This window comes from Oreochromis aureus, linkage group 13, assembly GCF_013358895.1.
Source record: "Oreochromis aureus strain Israel breed Guangdong linkage group 13, ZZ_aureus, whole genome shotgun sequence".
In the NCBI taxonomy this organism is placed as follows: Eukaryota; Metazoa; Chordata; class Actinopteri; order Cichliformes; family Cichlidae; genus Oreochromis; species Oreochromis aureus.
This window is the reverse complement of record NC_052954.1, coordinates 27,681,963-27,700,135: the sequence shown is the minus strand read 5'-3', so window position 1 is coordinate 27,700,135 and position 18,173 is coordinate 27,681,963. Positions and strand designations below refer to the sequence as shown.

Genomic DNA, 18,173 nt, shown 5'->3' with positions numbered 1-18,173 from the left:
ATAGGCCCATTTTAATCAGTCAAAATCTTAACACAGCGCAAAGGCATGTTTGTATTTGTTTGTATAGTATCAACAGTTAAACAGTCCTGTTACCTGTTAAACTTTAGTTCTCTGGTAGTGAAATGCAGTGATGTGTAAATTATTTCCTGTTATTTTAACTTCAGTTTAAGCTGCAGTTGGTTACAGGATGTCTTCATAAGCACTGACACAAGGATTTATTTGCACAGTTAATTCCATTGTATCACGTGAGGTTTAAAAGTAACATTTCTGTCTTTTCACATTACACAGCTTAAACTTCACTGCTACCTAATGCATTTACAGTATGAAAAGAAATTGGACAAATTTTTGCTACAACTATCTAAAGTTTAGTTTTTAGAGCAATAGCTAAAGGTGCACTCTAATCTGGATGTAGTTTCAGAGTGAACGTGCGCTTAAAAGCCTCTATCTTCTACATAAAATATTATTTATATATGTTTTAAAGTGATAGTTAATTAATGTAGACTGTAAATAATAGTGGGCCAAGGACTGAGCCTTGTGGTACACCATTGTTTGTTAAAAGTAAATTGATCTCAGAAGATCAGCAATTCTACCATTTGTAAACTTCACATTTATTTTACAGTTAATGGCTTGTGTGTGTTTTTCTGTACGGTTCAGTGTGTGTGTGTGTAAGCTCAGTATTAAAGGAATAAGTGAGCCCACTAACCAAGAGACATGGAAAGTGTGAGCAAAATGCTCTGAGTCGCCTCATAAAAATCAGATCTTCGCTGTGAGGTTACGTTCTCATGCATCTTTGGACTTCTTACACTAGCTCAGAAAGCAAATATGAACTTCTCTTTAGAACTGACCTGACTTTTGTGTGTTCAGGAACTCTGTTGGTTATAAGACCTGGCGGTTTTCTTTTGAAGAGTCCATATCTCCCAAGCCTGGAGGCAGCACATCAGGTCCTGAATGTGACCAAGGGCATGTTTATCCTTTTCTTTCACATTTACAAGGTTTTGCACAGAGAGTTCATCTCCCAAGGGGGCAAATTGTAAACATGGAGTTCTTATATAATATTATGAGGCAACATTCAACCGAAATGATCCAAATTTTCGTGCACGCAGTTGTGCCATCCTCTCTGCAAGTCCTTCCACTTTGCAAAGGCACCAAAAAACAGGGACAGAATGAAATTTCCACTAGTCTGAAAAGGGTAGCCATGCTGGAAGCTGTCCAGACGTACACGAGAATATTTACCTACAAACCACATTTTTTTTTTTTTTTTTTTTTGCCAAATTTAGATCTGATATGTTTTTTTTTTGTTTTTTTATTGTGCCAATTCCCAGAACTTTTTTGATCATATCTTTTGCATTATCCATTGACACATCCAGAAAGCCCTGTGATTTTCCAACTACTGCAGCCAAGTCAACAACAACTGTAAAAAATATTTTCCAATTGTCTCCTAGTGACAGTAGTGTTGCGCTACCACTGTGCTTAGTAATCTCAGTGTAGTGTGAAAATGTCTTTCTCCTTCTACTCATGCTAACATGTTGTGAAAACCATAATTTAACTGTCTAACATGACAAATCCTGCTGACGCCCTCATAATTGTAATCGAACAGTGGGCTCGTTGCAGTTGATATAATACTGTGCAGATTTCTTTTAGGTGTTCACTGCTGCCTATGACACAGCTTTTCAGTTAGAGGAAATGGTGAAAAGCAAATTCAGCACATTTCTCAGTCAGTGGTCAGTGAGATGTTCCCTGGTCACCAAATAGGGTTTTAACTTGACTGGCTGTAGCTGGAATCAACACACACGCAGGAGTCAAAAGTAAAAGTAACCCCTCATCTTTTTTCTGCAGAAAGGGAAATGAACATCAGCGTGTGGGAGACATTTCCCTCCGGGGGTACAGGGATAGGATGGGGAAATCGGCTGAAAACATTTCACTCGTTGTAAATAACCTCACGTCAACAGCCTCTCTTCCTTCCCTCCTGGACTTTTTTGATGCCCAGTACTTGCAGGGATTTCATCTGTCTGCACTGTTATGCACAATAATCATCTCCCTTCCTTTAATGCAAGTCAGTAAACACATTTTACCGCCTCTAGCCATTCATTTGTCCTTTACGATGCCCGTCTCTGTGAAGGACGGAGAGCGGGTAGCAGCTGCATCATTTTTGTCTGTTGTGTTTTGTAACCTCATCCTCTGTGTGTGGCAAGCAAAGGGGATAAACACCAGAGAGACTGTTTCCAGCAGGAAGTCTGCTGGTTTGTCCACTATTACTGATCAGCTACTCTGTTATTTTAGCAGAAAGAGGAGGCAGGATGACATCCGGCCTTATCAGTGCTGACGCATTTATCGTATGATAAAACTGCACTAAACACTGACGGGATCGGTCACATTGCAACAACAAAAAATATCACGACATCTGGTTAAAATTTAGCTTCTTGGTGAAAAAGTGAAATTCAGTCAAGCTTGATTAAAGTTAAGAAGAAATAATGGTGGGAAAAGGGGTAAACTGCAGGTCTACATGTTCCTAGCTGACACAATATATTTATGTCATCATCATCTGTGGGAGACAGTGAAAGCAGTTAGGTAGATACGCTGATGTGAGCGATGCATTGCTGATCCTCTAATGTACATTTACACACCATACTCCAATAAATCAACAGAACTGCTCTGTACTGTATATATAAACTTGCTGTGTTGTGTATCAAGCCTTGTTAATGACTATTTTCTGCACCATTCGCTCAAGAAGCAGTTGCAGAATGTCTGTTTGTATTGTATGCACATTTCCCAAAAGCAGTTTGCTGCAGATCAAGTTAACAATTTCTGACATTTTCACATTCCATATCACGTCAGCCCGTTTCATTGCTCAGCTGGTAATTAGTCAGCCCACGCCCAAAGCTGTTAATGTCTCTGTTTTGCTTCTGTAAAGAATTTAAGACTATCAGTTTGCTTGCACGAAAGCCGAACAATCTAAAAGAACGAGAAAAGCAGGTCAGTCACAGGTGATCTGTGAGATGTGGGATCCAGAGGCTGTGCAGTCGTAAGCACTTTCAGAATCAGAATTAAAAGAGCAGTAAAGTTGTGTTGGTTTTTAAATTTGGATTTATTTGCTTTATTTTTGTTTGTTTGCTTTTTTTTCCTGACCCGCAGCCATCTCCTTTCTCTCCTCCAGATTCAGCCGTACGATAAGATTGCCGCTCGAGGCCTGCCAGACAATGTGGCCAACAGCTTGAACAAACTGGTGGTGGTGAAGCTGAATGGAGGCCTGGGTACCAGCATGGGATGTAAGGGCCCCAAGAGCCTGATCAGTGTCCGTAACGAGAACACCTTCCTGGACCTCACTGTGCAGCAGATAGAGGTACAAAAGCGCTTGAAAAGCTCCACTCTAAAAGCCTTGATTGGAAGAAATTTTGTGAGATGTGTTTATATATCCCTCAAGCAACGAAGCTGCATTCATGGGTTAGTTAAACCAGTCACACAACACGGTTACAGTAATTTGTGGTCGTGCCACAGTCTCTTACAAACAGATTGTATGTAAGCTAATTGCCAATGTGAAACCTTTTAACAGCAAAGTGATAGAAGACTGAGGTTGTCTTACAATAAAAACGAATGTTTTTAGGTTGCCACTTTTCAAAATTCAGAGGAAAAAAGAACATCTAAAAGAACATTTGGTTTGTGGATGTGCAATATTTGATTTCTTTATTTGTTGTGCAGAAGCACTTAAAACACTGAGATTACTGAAATATCAAAATCTGAAGAAGATGAAGAAGATGATAATAATTCCCACTAACAGCTGGTAAAATGTTAAAGTGACTTGAGTACATGAGATAAATTCATTGAAGATTTTTGTTAAATTTTAATTATTATTTTGTGAAGTGAAAATTTCACAGGAACACCCTTCATTGTAGTAATGCACTACTTTGCAGTATGGCAGCCCTGACACCGGTAACAATAGTGTTGCATAGAGAACAATGTGTATTCCTTGAAAGCCTGAAGTCAAACCTCAGTTGTGACTTACTTTCAGGCACAAGAACCTATTCATAGAACTTAATTTGATAATAAATGGTGGTTCAGTTGAGGCAGAAGGAACACTTTTGACACCACTGGTTATTTTAAAACTTTCTTACTAAAGTTGCAGATTGAGTCCATCAGTGTGGATAATTACTGAGAGCTCCTTCTTTCGTATGAAATTGTTAGTGTGGCTCAGATTTGGGAACAGCTGGGTGTTGCCTTCTGGTCTGCAGCCACACCAGCACTCATGATGTGGCTCAGACATCAGAGTAGACGGAACAGGAAGTGATGTGTAGCCTGATGTAATACAAACATTTGCTCTGTGTAGTGAAGGTTTGTGTTGTCTTGATGTTTCTTACTTTACTATAGAGCACGGCAAAAAAAATCAGATGATTCGTGGGGGTGGGGGTGGGGGTGGGTTTACCTCTGCCTTTTTCCAGTCTTACACGGCATGTGTATCATCCTCCAGAGACAAGCCTGACTTCATGCAGACATGTGCTTCTGTGAACCAGAGCTGAGGGGCTTCTGAAAGGGGTTCAGTGTGAAATCTGAGGGGAGTTACAGTGCTGGCGACTGACCGGGAAACAGAGATATCTGTGTGGGGGAGGAGAGGAGTTGGTGTGATTATTTGGATCTGATCCTACATTATTTCTGCAGCACTTTTAATCCTTCAGTTCATTTATGTTAATTTAAATAAACAGTAATCGCACATGTTCAAGCGGCCTTTCAGGGGGATGTTGGAAGAAAAGTTATTTTCTAAATGTGGTTTGGGTTAGTTGTGACTATTGTAAGGGAATCTACTGTGAGTAATATTAAAGTCTTTCATAGTGTTGTGTAACTGAGTTTAATTGGGAGCTGTACGTTACTGGAGTGTTTCAGTGTTTCATAACAGCCTCCAGGGACACTCCTCTTCTCCCAGCACACTGCTCTCTGTGTCAGAGGCACTGCTCTCCATTTTCTGCTCAGTCTGGTCAGATTACTTGCTGACTGAATCGACCTATTGAGAAAGGGGAAAAATGGATACCACACACACAGACCCCCTTGAACAGGCCCTCCTGCAGGAGAACGCACCTCTCAACCACCCCGCTGAATCATGCATGTTTAATTTAGAGCTGAAGCATGTACCCTCTCACTGAGAGCGGACGTAACAAGGTCGGACAAAGCTCCGACTCAGGCGCCGCCTGGCTGCTGAAGATTTACAGCTTTCACCTGAGTGCCTCCCTCAATAGCAGATCTGTTAAGTTAGGCAAGTTCAGTTAAAGATGTGTGAAAGAGGGTAAACCTGTAAACTGCCTGGGCCAGGTCTCTTTTCTAAAAGACATCCTGGTAAAATAAAGGTTATAATAATGCAGTTTCACAACAATTAGGGCTTTGTTAACAGATACACACATGATCAACATATCTACAGCAGCTCTGGAAGTAGAGTGGGTCATCCACTAATTGGAAGACCATCAAGAAAAGCTTCTTTGCTACAGTAACAACAGACTCTCACTGCTAGTACCACAACGCTTGGCTCATATGGGTCATATTTCGAGTGTTGATTGGCCCTCTGTGGTTGTCCTGCACCTGTCCCCAATCTCTATTGCTTTGAGGATTCACTGGAGACAGTGTCTAATACATGTCTCCAAACAAGGACCACAGAGGTCTTTGCAACTGAAACTTGTATGTAGTCTTTTTGATGTATAACCAAAAAAATATCAGGAGAAATTATCATTATGGAAATATAATAAATATATATCGTTATTTATTTATTTTTGTTCATAAGCAAAAGTTCCCTGCAGAGACGTGAATGTTTTCTGTTACTTATTTAATATCTTTGTTGGCCTGTTGGTCAGATAAAAAGTGATGGGTTTTTAAAAAATATATAAATTTATGGCTATTTAAAGCACAAGGTAAATAGAGGAATTCACAAAAGCATTATCAGATTAACCAGTGTGGCCCCTGATATTTGCCACACTAAACAAATAAGTGGAGATTTATTATTTGCTCACAGAAATCTGGTTCCAGACGTAGTTGATAAAAACCATGATGTAATTTAAACTTTACATAAAACACTGCATATAAAGAAAACGTTAAATTAAAAGATTGGGATGAGTTTAATGAGAATACTGTTGTACCCAGCTGTTAAATCAATTTCAATTCATTTTCCTGAAGATTTTTATAAATATGTAGATGGATGCATTAGTTAGAAACAGAACCCACTGTTTCCATGAACGCACTGACAAAATACTGAAAAGAAAATCACTCTGTGTGTGATTAGTATGAAGGGCACATCATTTAAAAGTGTCTGAAAGTTAAACACATCTATTTAACTCAGAAACAAGACATCTCCATGGGTTACAAGCTGTGTACAAGTTCATGACCAGCCAACACCCATCCTGGTTAATAAATGGAAATATGACGTTCTCACTTTAGCTCAGAAAAGCCCACTCATTCTTTGTGTCTGTAACGGGCAATAAACTCGCGTCATCTTAGCCCCACTCATTCACAGCCCGCGCCTCATCCTCCGCCTCCTCTACTCACTTTAATTTTCTCTTATCGCAGTAAAGAAACTGCTTCCCATTCTCCTCAGGTGTAATTTACCTTCTTTGTATTCATTCAAATCGCACAGTCAAGGTACAGAAATATTGTTTGAAAACTAAGGCCAGTTTTCCTTTTGTCTTATGATGATCTGAAAATTAAAATGTTTTTGCAATGTTGAATTTTACAAATTCTAAATGTCACAACAACAGTTTAATTTCTATTTAAACACAGACTTGAAAACACAGTGATGAAAAAGTTTTATATGCAGTTAAATTCAAAGTAATTTGCATACAAAGTTCTCAAATCCAGACTTATAAACAAAGAGATACGCTGTTTTAGGATTGGGTGATTTTTCCTTTAAGCCTGTTGCTCTGTGCACCTCTTGACCACTTCCAGGTGTTGTCCTACATTTGGTGTGATCCCTGTTCTGACCACTTGCAAATGCATCAGAACCTCAAACATGTGCAAAGATTGATCATAAAGTTTTGTGTAAAACTGTTTTAACTTTCATGTTGTTACTGAAGCATCTACAACATCTAAGAGAGGGTTGTACCAGCAAGCGCACGCTCACCATGCCTTTAAAAGTCAGAGGGAGAAGTGTCATTTGGTCACTCACCACCACAGTGGTCACTTTAACCAAATTTGGCTCCCTGCTTCTTTGTTTCTCTGTCAAAAATAGAATTAAAGTTAGAGTTAATACACAGTGGAGGAGATTTAGAGGTGGTCTTCCATCATCCAAAACAGCAGCTGCCCTGGAAGTGGTCCAGAGATGTTCGGGGAGATGACCTGAAAGGCCAGATTGGCCAAATTTACATCAGGCATGGTTTATGCTTTTTGTGGGCATAAGCGTGCTCCAGTCCACATGTCCTTGTTCAAGGAACTGACCCCCTAAGCGCATACAGCTTATAGTGCAGAAGTGGTTCAGAGTAGAAATGTTATGGAAATGCCAGCACAGTTACCTTTTATTTAACATAGCCCTAAAAAGTGAGGGCAAAAATAAGAAAATTCATACCTGCACACACACACTCTGTTTGCATGTTTCGTTATGTTATGGATACTTTCCATAAATGTACACGTACACAGTGTGGAAGTGTGGCGTAGAGATTTACATTTATTTGTCTATGTTGTTTCCTTCCTCATCAAAATGTCATCCGTATCAGATGAGGTCACATTACTTGCACAAGAGCACAAAGTTGTTTGGTTGTTGATGAGATAAACAGCTCAAACTGACCATCAGGTTCTGCAAAAATGCTTTGATTGTTTCATTGCCTTCACAAAAGTCCTCCTTCAGACCCATTATTAGCTCTCCAGTCAGCCGGTTTTGGTGAATCCAAAAAATATTTATTCATTTCCACCAATTTTACTGAATTAAAAGGCATATTTACTATGTGAAATGGTCCTTGACAGTTAGCATTATCTCTGATTTTAACACTGTTAGCCCCTTACACTGTTAAGGAGCACTTTGATGACTGTCTACTGCCTACTTCTCTATTCTTTATTGAATAAATAAGGATAAATGGATACATGCATTTATATACTTTGTTTTTTCACCCTACAGCACCTGAACAAGACTTACAACACAGACGTCCCCCTGGTCCTCATGAACTCTTTCAACACAGATGAAGACACAAAGAAAATCCTGCAGAAGTACACACACCACCGGGTCAAGATACACACCTTTAACCAAAGCAGGTGAGGGAGCACGATCGTAAAACAATGTCCTGTTGAGTAACAGTGAGCCCAGCAAACACTCCCTGACACAGTCAGATATACTGTATATGAAACAGTACCAAGAGGAATCTGAGGAAATTTTTCTGTCAAATATTGAAGGAAAGATGAATGGTGTAAGACAAATACACAGAAATCTAAATATATTTTAAAAAGTTAGCAGTATTGAATCTCCTGAATGAACTCATTTCCCCCTAAAATGAACTCCTCCGTGACGCTCCTGCTTCTGAGCTCAGACTGTCAAGAATAGACAGGAGGTGTCATGCAATGTATGGAAAAGGCTTTTAATATTTAACGCCCTGGTGTCTCCGGTTTGTCAGTCGAGTGGAACTTGCTTTTTACCATTTCGCTTGAATTATTTAAAGCTTGCATTTTCCGTGTGCCTCAAGGAGTGTACTACAAAGCACTTGGGGACGGAAGCTGGAGGATTTAATGTCAGCAGAGAAAAAGTGGTTGAATGGTTTAAATGTCAATCAACAGGAGAACAAAGGGAAGTCTGTGGCCGAGGCCGTGACAGTAATTCATAAAAAGCGAATTAAATTCAGCTTCAGAGTCGCGTTATCTGGTGTTCCACTTAATGAAGGGAAAAAACTGTTTGCTTTATATACCCAACAAACCCAGAACTTTTTATAGTATCTTAAATAAAGCTTTGGGCATCAAATGAGGAGTAGAATACATAGACTTGAGCATGGAATCCTCCTGATGGCCCAGCTGATACTGTTTTGGACGTTAGCCCGCATATAGTAGCTGCTTCCTCTAAGAACTGCTTTGCAGCTCACCTCTATCCCAGTTCCTCTACTTATACTGTATTTAACTGAATCCATGTCATGTTCACTGGCACTGATGCTAGCTTGGTTCTGTGCTGGGGTCTCGCTGCTTATTACCTTGCCTCCACCTTTCCATGAATGCATTTGGAAGGGTGGAGCAGGGGCATATACTGCCAAGTGTAAATGGTTGAAAAAGAAAGTAAGTTTCCTTTTGACTATTATGGTCTTGAAGTGCACTGAAGGGTCTGTTCCTGCAGAGAGCTGGAAAATCAGGTTTGCTCTAAATGCATACCTTGAGACGTCCAGCTAGCCTGTTCTGCCACTTGTTTTAAAGCTAATGCATTCTCAGAAATGTGCAGTGCATACTAACATACCCACATTCACCATGCAATAGTAACTCATTAGCTTGGATACAAGTAACAAATAACACATTTTAGATCAATGTTTAGCACTGTTGCCCTGCAACAAGAAGGTCCAGGGTACAGATCTGGGTAGAGCCCTTCAGTGCAGAGTTTCTGTGTTCTCCCACAGAAACTCCGCACTATGGCTTTTGTCCAGGAGCTCCGGTTTTTCAGGTTTCTCCTGAGACTGGAAAACCTGCCAGGTTAGTGCTGCCCGTGTCAGCCTGGTAAAGAGATTCTTTACCTCAAGAGTTTCACTTTCAGGTACAATGAGGTCTCCTCATGTTTGATAAAACTCAAATTGGTAAGAGTGATAAACAGTTTGAATTCTGTTTTCTTGCAGTTGCATTGCACTATCTGTATAAAATCAAGCACCCAGCCATGCAGGCTGTCTTTAGAAATATTGGTAATTCTAAAGAATTAATTGAATGCGAGCATGTTGCTGTAACAGGATGCCTTTGTTGCGACAAGTCAGTTGTGAAATTTCTTACCTCCTAGATATTTCACAATCAACTGTTAGTGTTGTAAGTGGCATTATTGCAAAGTGGGCAAGTTTAGGAACAGCAGCAACTCAGTGGCAGACCGCATAAAGTTATGGCACACATGTGAAAGTCACAGCTGAATGAATAACTGAGTTCCAGATCTCCTCTGGCATTAACATCAGCTCAGAAACCATGTGTCACGAGATTCATGGCATGCATAGGTATTTTATCCATATAGGGCATGTAATTCACTTACTTTGAAGTGAAACTGAATTCTTAAAAAAAAAAATCTGTCAACTTCCCCAAAGCAGTAGAGATTTTAACTGTGTGCTGGTCCATGGTTTACTTTACTTTTACTAAAGCTCCTATTAAGCCTTAAAATAATAACTGGGTGGCCCTTTGAACAATGCTCTAGGTTTTTCTTTCCATGATCATTCCTTCTTCAGTGTCTTCAGGAAGACAAAATCAGCTGTCATGTAAACATTGGATTTCACAGATGTAGTTTCCTAGACAGTGAGAGTACCTCTTGAATGTCTGGTTTAATCGTGCCTGTACACCAGAAACCAGAGAAGTCGTCAAGCTGATGTAAAAATGCAGTTTAAGTTTCAAATTTCCTTCTCTTTAGCTACATAACAAATTTATTCTGGGTGGTAAACCCATAAACTTTCATCATATCCCTCAGGAGAGAAGTCAGAAAAGACAAACTCCCAGATGAGATCATTGAATACATCAAGTGACTTCTTTGTTTCACTTCTTTCTTTGTCCGTGTCTTTGTTCCCTGAAAGACGCTTCCCTCTGAGGCACCAAAAGTCCAAGAAAGGAGGAACATTTTTTGTGGAAGTAATACAATCTTCCCAGATTTGGTTTTAAGATGACATGAAACCTTTGAAGTGTGTGAACTTTCATTAGAAAGTCTTATCATAAACATCTTCCCAGAACAGTCAGATAGAATTAATCTTCCATTAAAAGGACCGTGGTACCCCGGCCCCGCAGCTCGTCTCACCTGACCAGCTCTCATCTGCTCTCACAAGCTTCCTCAAAGTGCTAAAAACACAAGCGGTTCACCGGGCTCCTCACCCTGAGGTTTGTTAACTCAACCTGACTCAGATCCTTGGTACAAGCCCTTTGATCAGTTTAATGCACACAGCCATCATGGCTTGGACTCTTTCTCTGCCTTCTTGGAAAAAGCTAAAAAGTTTGCTTGTCGAGTGAGCAGTTTGAAGTCCGGGCAGTGATATGAAAAGGAGAAATTTAGATGGCACTTGGCGTGCTGGCTTGGTGCAGAGTTTCCGAGGATTTACGTCAAATGTCGAGCAAAAATGATTTCACACTTTTTGTTTTCTCTTTGTGGTGTTTGTCTGCTTAACAGTCTGAGATTCACAGCTCTGCAGCTCCACAGATAAATGAGTCAACAAGCTGTTTTTTTCCCTTCCATACATATTATGAGTTACATAAGGAGATAGACTTTAACCACATCAACAGAAGACAAAGATGTGCTTCATATAAAGTCATAAAAATAAATGAATCTGTTATTGAAAGTTCAACAACACACGTGCTCTACCCTTAAAATCCAAAAACTTTTCTGATTTTTCTCCTGTTGAAGGACATTTTCTTGTGCACCTCTGAAACACTTCCAAGAATGCTTCTATTTTTAGATCTATCCCTACAGGGTCCTCTTCTGACTCCCTGCGTGTGTGCAATATGTGCTGGATCTACTCCAGTGTGTCAAAATGATAGCTGTTAACTGGAATTTGATTTTAAGGTATAAAACAACGTTACACGAAGCCAGTAGCACATATATGACACCAAGATGTTAGAGATATCTACATTGACGGTCTTACTTTGGGGTCATTGTATTGTGTCTCGTACATCCTTCTGCATCTTTTAATCCTTATTTCTTTGATATTTGTACACAGTTTGGTCTAGAACATGAGGGCCGGGGGCCATAATTGGCCTGTCAAGGACTCCAATCCAACCCACTGGATGGGATTGGAAAAAAATGAAGGACGATGAAAAAACTGAACCTGAACTGGTCGTAAAAATAACGCCGGATCTTATCGTGAACTCTTTTTCTTCATCCAGGTACCCTCGCGTCAACAAAGAGTCTCTCCTTCCCGTGTCCACAAACTTGAGCATGAACGGGCAAAACGCAGAGGGTTGGTACCCTCCCGGTCACGGCGACATTTACGCCAGCTTCTACAACTCGGGTCTGTTGGATCAGCTGATTGAGCAGGGCAAAGAGTACATCTTCGTGTCCAACATCGACAATCTGGGAGCCACCGTCGACCTCCACATCCTGCACCACCTGGTCAGCCAGCCTAACGGCAAACGCTGCGAGTTCGTCATGGAGGTGACAGATAAGACCCGCGCTGACGTGAAGGTATGATTAAGGTTATTGTGGATGTGAAATTCTGATTTATCCCCGTTGCATTAACAAGGACATAAAACATTTTTGTGGTCATTTAACCAAAGTCAAGAAGTTTTTGTGGTTTCTTACTTTCCTCTGTTAGCATTCAGCCCTGACATCATTTCTGTCTCTAATGTTTCTACTCCTGTCTCAGTACAATGAATGTGAATGGAATTTGTACCCCCTACTTTTCACTGAAAAAGAAATTGCCCCAAACTCGAACAGCTTCATGCCCACAAAGTAGCACAGTTTTGGGCTTTTTTAGTATTTAAGTGAACAGAACCTTTAATTTTTCTGTGGTTAAATGTTTGTAATCTTAGTATCATTAAGACCAATATATGTGTCTGAATTAGTTGTAGTTATTAATAACCTTGCGAACTTTCACTGTTACTAGTTTACACGTGGGAGGTTTGCATTTCCTGTAGGTGGTTATTGGCTGGCATTTCAGTGTAACCATTATTTTTTGCAAACCTACCAAACCACTTTTACTTTCCCAGAATTCTGCTTAATCTCTCAGGTCAGTGAGTGTGCTGTAAAAATGCTGCTTGTGGTTTCCAGGGAGGCACGCTGATCCAGTATGAAGGGAAGCTGCGCCTGTTGGAGATCGCCCAGGTGCCCAAAGCGCACGTGGACGAATTCAAATCAGTTTCAAAGTTCAAAATCTTCAACACCAACAACCTGTGGATCTCTCTACCTGCTATCAAGAGGCTGCAGGAGCAGAATGCAATGGACATGGAGATCATAGTCAACCCCAAGGTGAGTGAAGAGGAGCCAAACATAAGGCACATGGCTTACTGCATGTGCAGCTTAGACTAATTCAGCATTCAGTGAAAGTAAAAGTTAAAAATGAATAATCTCTGTAATAATCTTTGTAACCTGCTTTGCATTCTGTATGGCACTCTCCCACATATCTATGATACAGTGACATATTTCACATGTTTAATATCCTGCAGATACTTTCACAAACCTTACACTGACCTCATTGTTCAAAACTGTGTTTAATATGAGCTTCCGCCACTGCAACAGTGTGCAGATGACAGAAAATGAAAGCATTTTTCTTGCTTTAATATTCTCTGTCGATTTGAGATGAGTTGAGGATAATTAGCAAAGGATTTGGTCCTCATTCAGAGGTAATAATTCACCCACCAGCAGCAGCTGCGACACAACTGGGACTCATACCTCAGGTGATTTAAGGCACTTTAAAAGCTTTGCTGCATTTTAGATTGATTTTTCTCTCCTTGGAAGATTTTTAGAATCTGTTCTCTCCGTAACAAACAAACATAAATGTTCTTAGAGAACACAGGGAACAAAAACAGTTCTTTATTATCAAATTAAGGTATCAGTTTAACCAGGAACTGTTGATTAATTAGCGGTTCTTTGAATAGTGCAGATGATAAGTAAACTTGTTTCCCTTGTGTCACTTCTCAGTTTGTACATCCTTGATTCCTTTCATTCCCATACACTGCTATAATGTGACCTCATCGCTCTCCCAGCAAGCCTGCTCTTGTCACCACATGTGTTTTAGAAATCATTATATCCTTTAAGAGCCACACTGAGATTGATTTCGGGTGAAAGGCAGGAGAAGATGGAAGTTAAAACTGGGAGAAATGAGAAGAGCCCACTGATTTCATGTTAACGTTACACATTTCACTGTTTACATCCCCAAAGAGTCCAAACTGGGATTTATTTGTGGCTCACACTACACTGACAAGTGCAGTTAAAGGAAAACTAACTAACCGAATTCTGCTTAGCCTGTTTCTCCTCCATGCTTCACTTTAAATAAATTGCAAAGGGCATCAAAGAGAAATGAGTCATAAATCTTCTCGTTCGAGCCCTCTGGAAATTTCAAAGAGGGTTCACACGAGGACGGCTGAGTGTGCAGAAGAAACTGTTCAGTTTCAGTGACCAGCCAACCTCCCAGAATATCATCATCTGTCCGGTTTAACCATGTAAAGTGGAGCAGGGACAGGACTGCTCTTCCCCCACACAGAGCATCACTCATGAATAAATCATATCTAACAAAAACGCTTGCTGAGAACACCCATATTTTAAAGCTTCTCTCTTCTCCGCTTCATGTTTCTGCCATCCTGCACAGCTTCATTCCCACATGTCACATGACAGTTTTCCACACAAAACCATCCAGTATTCCGGTCACCTGGTAGCTCATCTGCCCAGCTTGGACTAAAGTTTCAGCTGCATGTGAACATTCTGAGCTTGTTCTTCCTCCTCTTACACACATGTATTGCTGTGGACTTGGAAAAACATCCGGCATCCACCTATCCTAATTTGGATAACCTTATGTCCTTTTTTTTTTGCTACAAGTTCCTCTCTTCCAACTTCCTGTGTGGGATGCAGCCCCCTGGTGGGCAGTCAAAGTACTGCAGTTGGGCTGCAAAACATATAGTAAACTTTCTTTTTCATTTTTTAAATTGCTGATATATCTTTATTATTTTTAATAATTCTCAGATATATATTTATAATCCAGGTCATCAATCAGGTGCCACAGAATCAGCCTTAAAAAACTGCCAAAAGATCAAAATTAATAATTTAAAAGAAGCACTTCATGTTAGGCTCATGTGTTGATGAGAGGAGGCTGCAGACGAGTCACTCGGCGTCTACTGGGGAGACGCTCATACATTATCTTTAGATGGCCTTGACCAACGTGAATGCATTCTCAAAACTGTTAGCATAATTATAACTTAACTGTAACTTCAACCCAAAAAATAACTCTTACACCCTGATCAGGTGTTTGAAGGGAGCCAGGCCGGCGTAAAAACAGAGGTGTCAAAGTCAGTTTAGTTTATCGGTCAACTTCAGACAAATCTGATCCGTAGAAACCCCCTGGCTAACAAAACATACAGTACTAAGCAAAAGTCTTCTTTTCTTTTTCACATTACACTGTGGTCTTGATGCATTCTCAATCATCCAGGAAAGTAAATCTCCAAAAGTTGAATCTGTTCATCTGGACGTAGCGTTTTGTGGGAGAAACGTTTCGTCACTCATCCAAGTGACTTCTTCAGTCTCAGCTGACTGCAGGTTTCCCCAAACCTTATAAACAGTACATTTGCATAATGACTGAAACCAGCCCACTGAAGGAACAATGGGCTGTGAGATCAGTGGGTTTTGGTCAGTGATTGTTGATCAATGGTCATGGGAATTTGCATAATTATGATTAAGGAACTGACCTCACAGCCCATTGTTCCTTCAGTGGGCTGGTTTCAGTCATTATGCAAATGTACTGTTTATAAGATTTGGGGAAACCTGCAGTCAGCTGAGACTGAAGAAGTCACTTGGATGAGTGACGAAACGTTTCTCCCACAAAACGCTACGTCCAGATGAACAGATTCAACTTTTGGAGATTACACTGTGGTGTAATGTTTTTTTGTTTTTGTTTTTAAAAAGTGGTTTGAAGCAATAGTTCTTCTGGGTTTCTAAAGGTCTTTCAAAACTTCGGTGAGCATGGGCTGCTTTTTCACTCACTTTCAATCCCGTTCTTGTGCCTGAACATTTATAGATGGATGTTTTTGTTTGTTTACTTACTTAACTCTGAAATATGAATCATTCAAGCACCTAACTTAAGAGATGAAGCAGTGTTATCTATGCACAACAGGCAATTTAGCAATAAACCAATTTTCAATTCTATCTTTAGCCCTTTTGTTACTAGCAGCATTGTCGTAAAAACACATTTTTGTTTGTTAAGTTGAATTTACAAAAATTGCCGTACACAACCGTTTGACACGCACAAAATGGTGAATATTCCTCAATAGCTATTGGCCAAAAACTGCAGAGTCTTTAAATGTGGGGGAACTGAACAAGTGGACTAAATGACAGCAGACGAACAGTATCTGAAAATCTTGTTCTTGAGAAATGGGAAAGACCGAGCAAAGGCCTGAGAGGACCTCAGAGATGCATCTGGCCCTTCTTAGATTCTTAGATGATTGGATTTGTAGCTTATATTTGGCCTTTTTTGACAACACCAACACAATAACAGGGGTTCCTCCCTTGTTCAGTGAGGTTTGCACAGGTCATGTTAAGTCAGAAGAAAAAAGGAACACTTGACTGATGAAGCACAAATAAAATGTTTGAGTAAATGCTTAATCAGTGAATTTAATCTTGTACCTAATTTGCCCAAATGTGACTTATTTAGCACATATTTTTGTCCTTTATTGCCCTCCAAAGTCCTTGTTGAGAGAGCAATCCTGATTTAAAGCAGCACAGCAAACAAATGTAACATGCTGTGACTTTGTGTTATTTCGGTCGTGCTCACTCACTGGCACTGCGGGCCTCTGCCCCCCCGATGTGGAAGCATCGCCTCAGGCCGTCCAAAACTGCAGCCAGTGTAATAAATTCACAGCTGAACCGCAGCCTCCTCCCTGATCATTGCTGTCTTGGCCTGATAGGTACAGATAAAATTTTCCACTCCTCATGTGCAGGATTGCAAGTGTTATGCAAACTGAACATAACTGTGCAGGAGCTGTGTGGTTTTACATAAGTGTAGGTCCCATCTAGATAAGAGTACAGCACTAAAACCACTCAGTTAGAGGGTTCAGTTTCAGTTAGAGGCCTATGCATGGTAGAACTGTGCGCTGTTGTGGTTTAGAGGCGCTTAAGATAAAATTAATATCCACTAATTAGGATTAAACACAAAGTACAGATCATCTGAAGGGTAACATTATTAGTTGTACAGGTAGAGTATTAGTAATGGAAAATAATAAAATAAGTCATGGAAGGAGATATCCTGCAGTCACCACTGACACTGACATCTGGACCGCCATTGGCTTAAATCGTTGTTCGACTCTTGTATATTTAATTTAGGTGAAGAAGCTTCTCTGTTGGGAGCTGCTGCATAATTTAAATGTAGTTTTATAGTAAAGACTGTACAGTTAGGTGCACAAACATGCACTTTTGTTTTTATTAAAAAAACATGTTGGGTAGGGAACAACGTGATTCAGACTTTGTGGTGTTTGACGCTAAGCTGTGCTCAGTCTCATTTTTCTTCACATTGTTGGAAATAAGCAGGAAAAGGAAAAACAGCTAACGTGTCCTCTCCCCTCTCCTGTTCATCAGACGCTCGACGGCGGGCAGAACGTCATCCAGCTGGAGACTGCGGTGGGTGCGGCCATCAAATGCTTTGACAATGCCCTGGGAATAAACGTTCCCCGCAGCCGCTTCCTGCCGGTCAAGACTACGTCGGACCTGCTCCTGGTCATGTCCAACCTGTACAGCCTGGAGGCCGGCTCGCTCACCATGAGCCCCAAGAGAGAGTTCCCGACAACGCCGCACGTCAAACTGGGCAGCTCCTTCACCAAGGTAATCATACCAGCTGTGGAAACATCGGAACATCTGTCACTGCGTGTGCAGCCTGTTGATGGCTGTGATGATTTTAGTGCCGAATTTTTTCAAAGCCACTGATTAAATGTTGATTCAATACTTAAATCTTTTTCTTTCTTTTTTTAAAGTTGGACAAAAGAGTAGAGATTTCTTATGACCATTGTGATGTTAAATGGGATGTTAGTAAAACATAAATTATTTCAAGAAGGTTTCTGAGTAATCTCCTGATCCTCAGAGGTTACACCACCGATGCCCCCAAATTTCCAGATCTCAGTATTTAGTCAGTAATTTAATTTGCCAAAGGATCCGTGGGGTTGAAAAACTCACATACAGGTGACTGACTTTCCTCTGTGTCTGCACTCAGGTTCAGGAATACTTGATCCGCTTCGAGAGCATTCCCGACATGCTGGAGCTCGACCATCTGACGGTGTCCGGAGACGTCACCTTTGGGAAAAACGTGTCGCTTAAGGTAAATGTCTGCAGTCAGATTTGGTTTTTAAGAGGAGGAAACCTTGTTTTCTTTTGTTCCATAATGCCAGCA

The 18,173-nt window shown here is 40.5% G+C and overlaps 1 protein-coding gene across 2 annotated transcripts in view; it reads left to right on the top strand.

The window, feature by feature from the left end:
* ugp2b (UDP-glucose pyrophosphorylase 2b) overlaps positions 1-18,173 on the top strand; it is a 40,337-nt gene that overhangs the window by 19,071 nt on the left and 3,093 nt on the right. For both annotated transcript variants that reach the window (XM_031745579.2, XM_031745577.2), the window contains exons 4-9: positions 3,155-3,340; positions 8,075-8,208; positions 11,977-12,274; positions 12,860-13,057; positions 17,369-17,611; positions 17,997-18,101. In XM_031745579.2, coding sequence (XP_031601439.1) covers positions 3,155-3,340; positions 8,075-8,208; positions 11,977-12,274; positions 12,860-13,057; positions 17,369-17,611; positions 17,997-18,101 — 1,164 coding nt within the window. The remainder of the gene's footprint in view (positions 1-3,154; positions 3,341-8,074; positions 8,209-11,976; positions 12,275-12,859; positions 13,058-17,368; positions 17,612-17,996; positions 18,102-18,173) is intronic.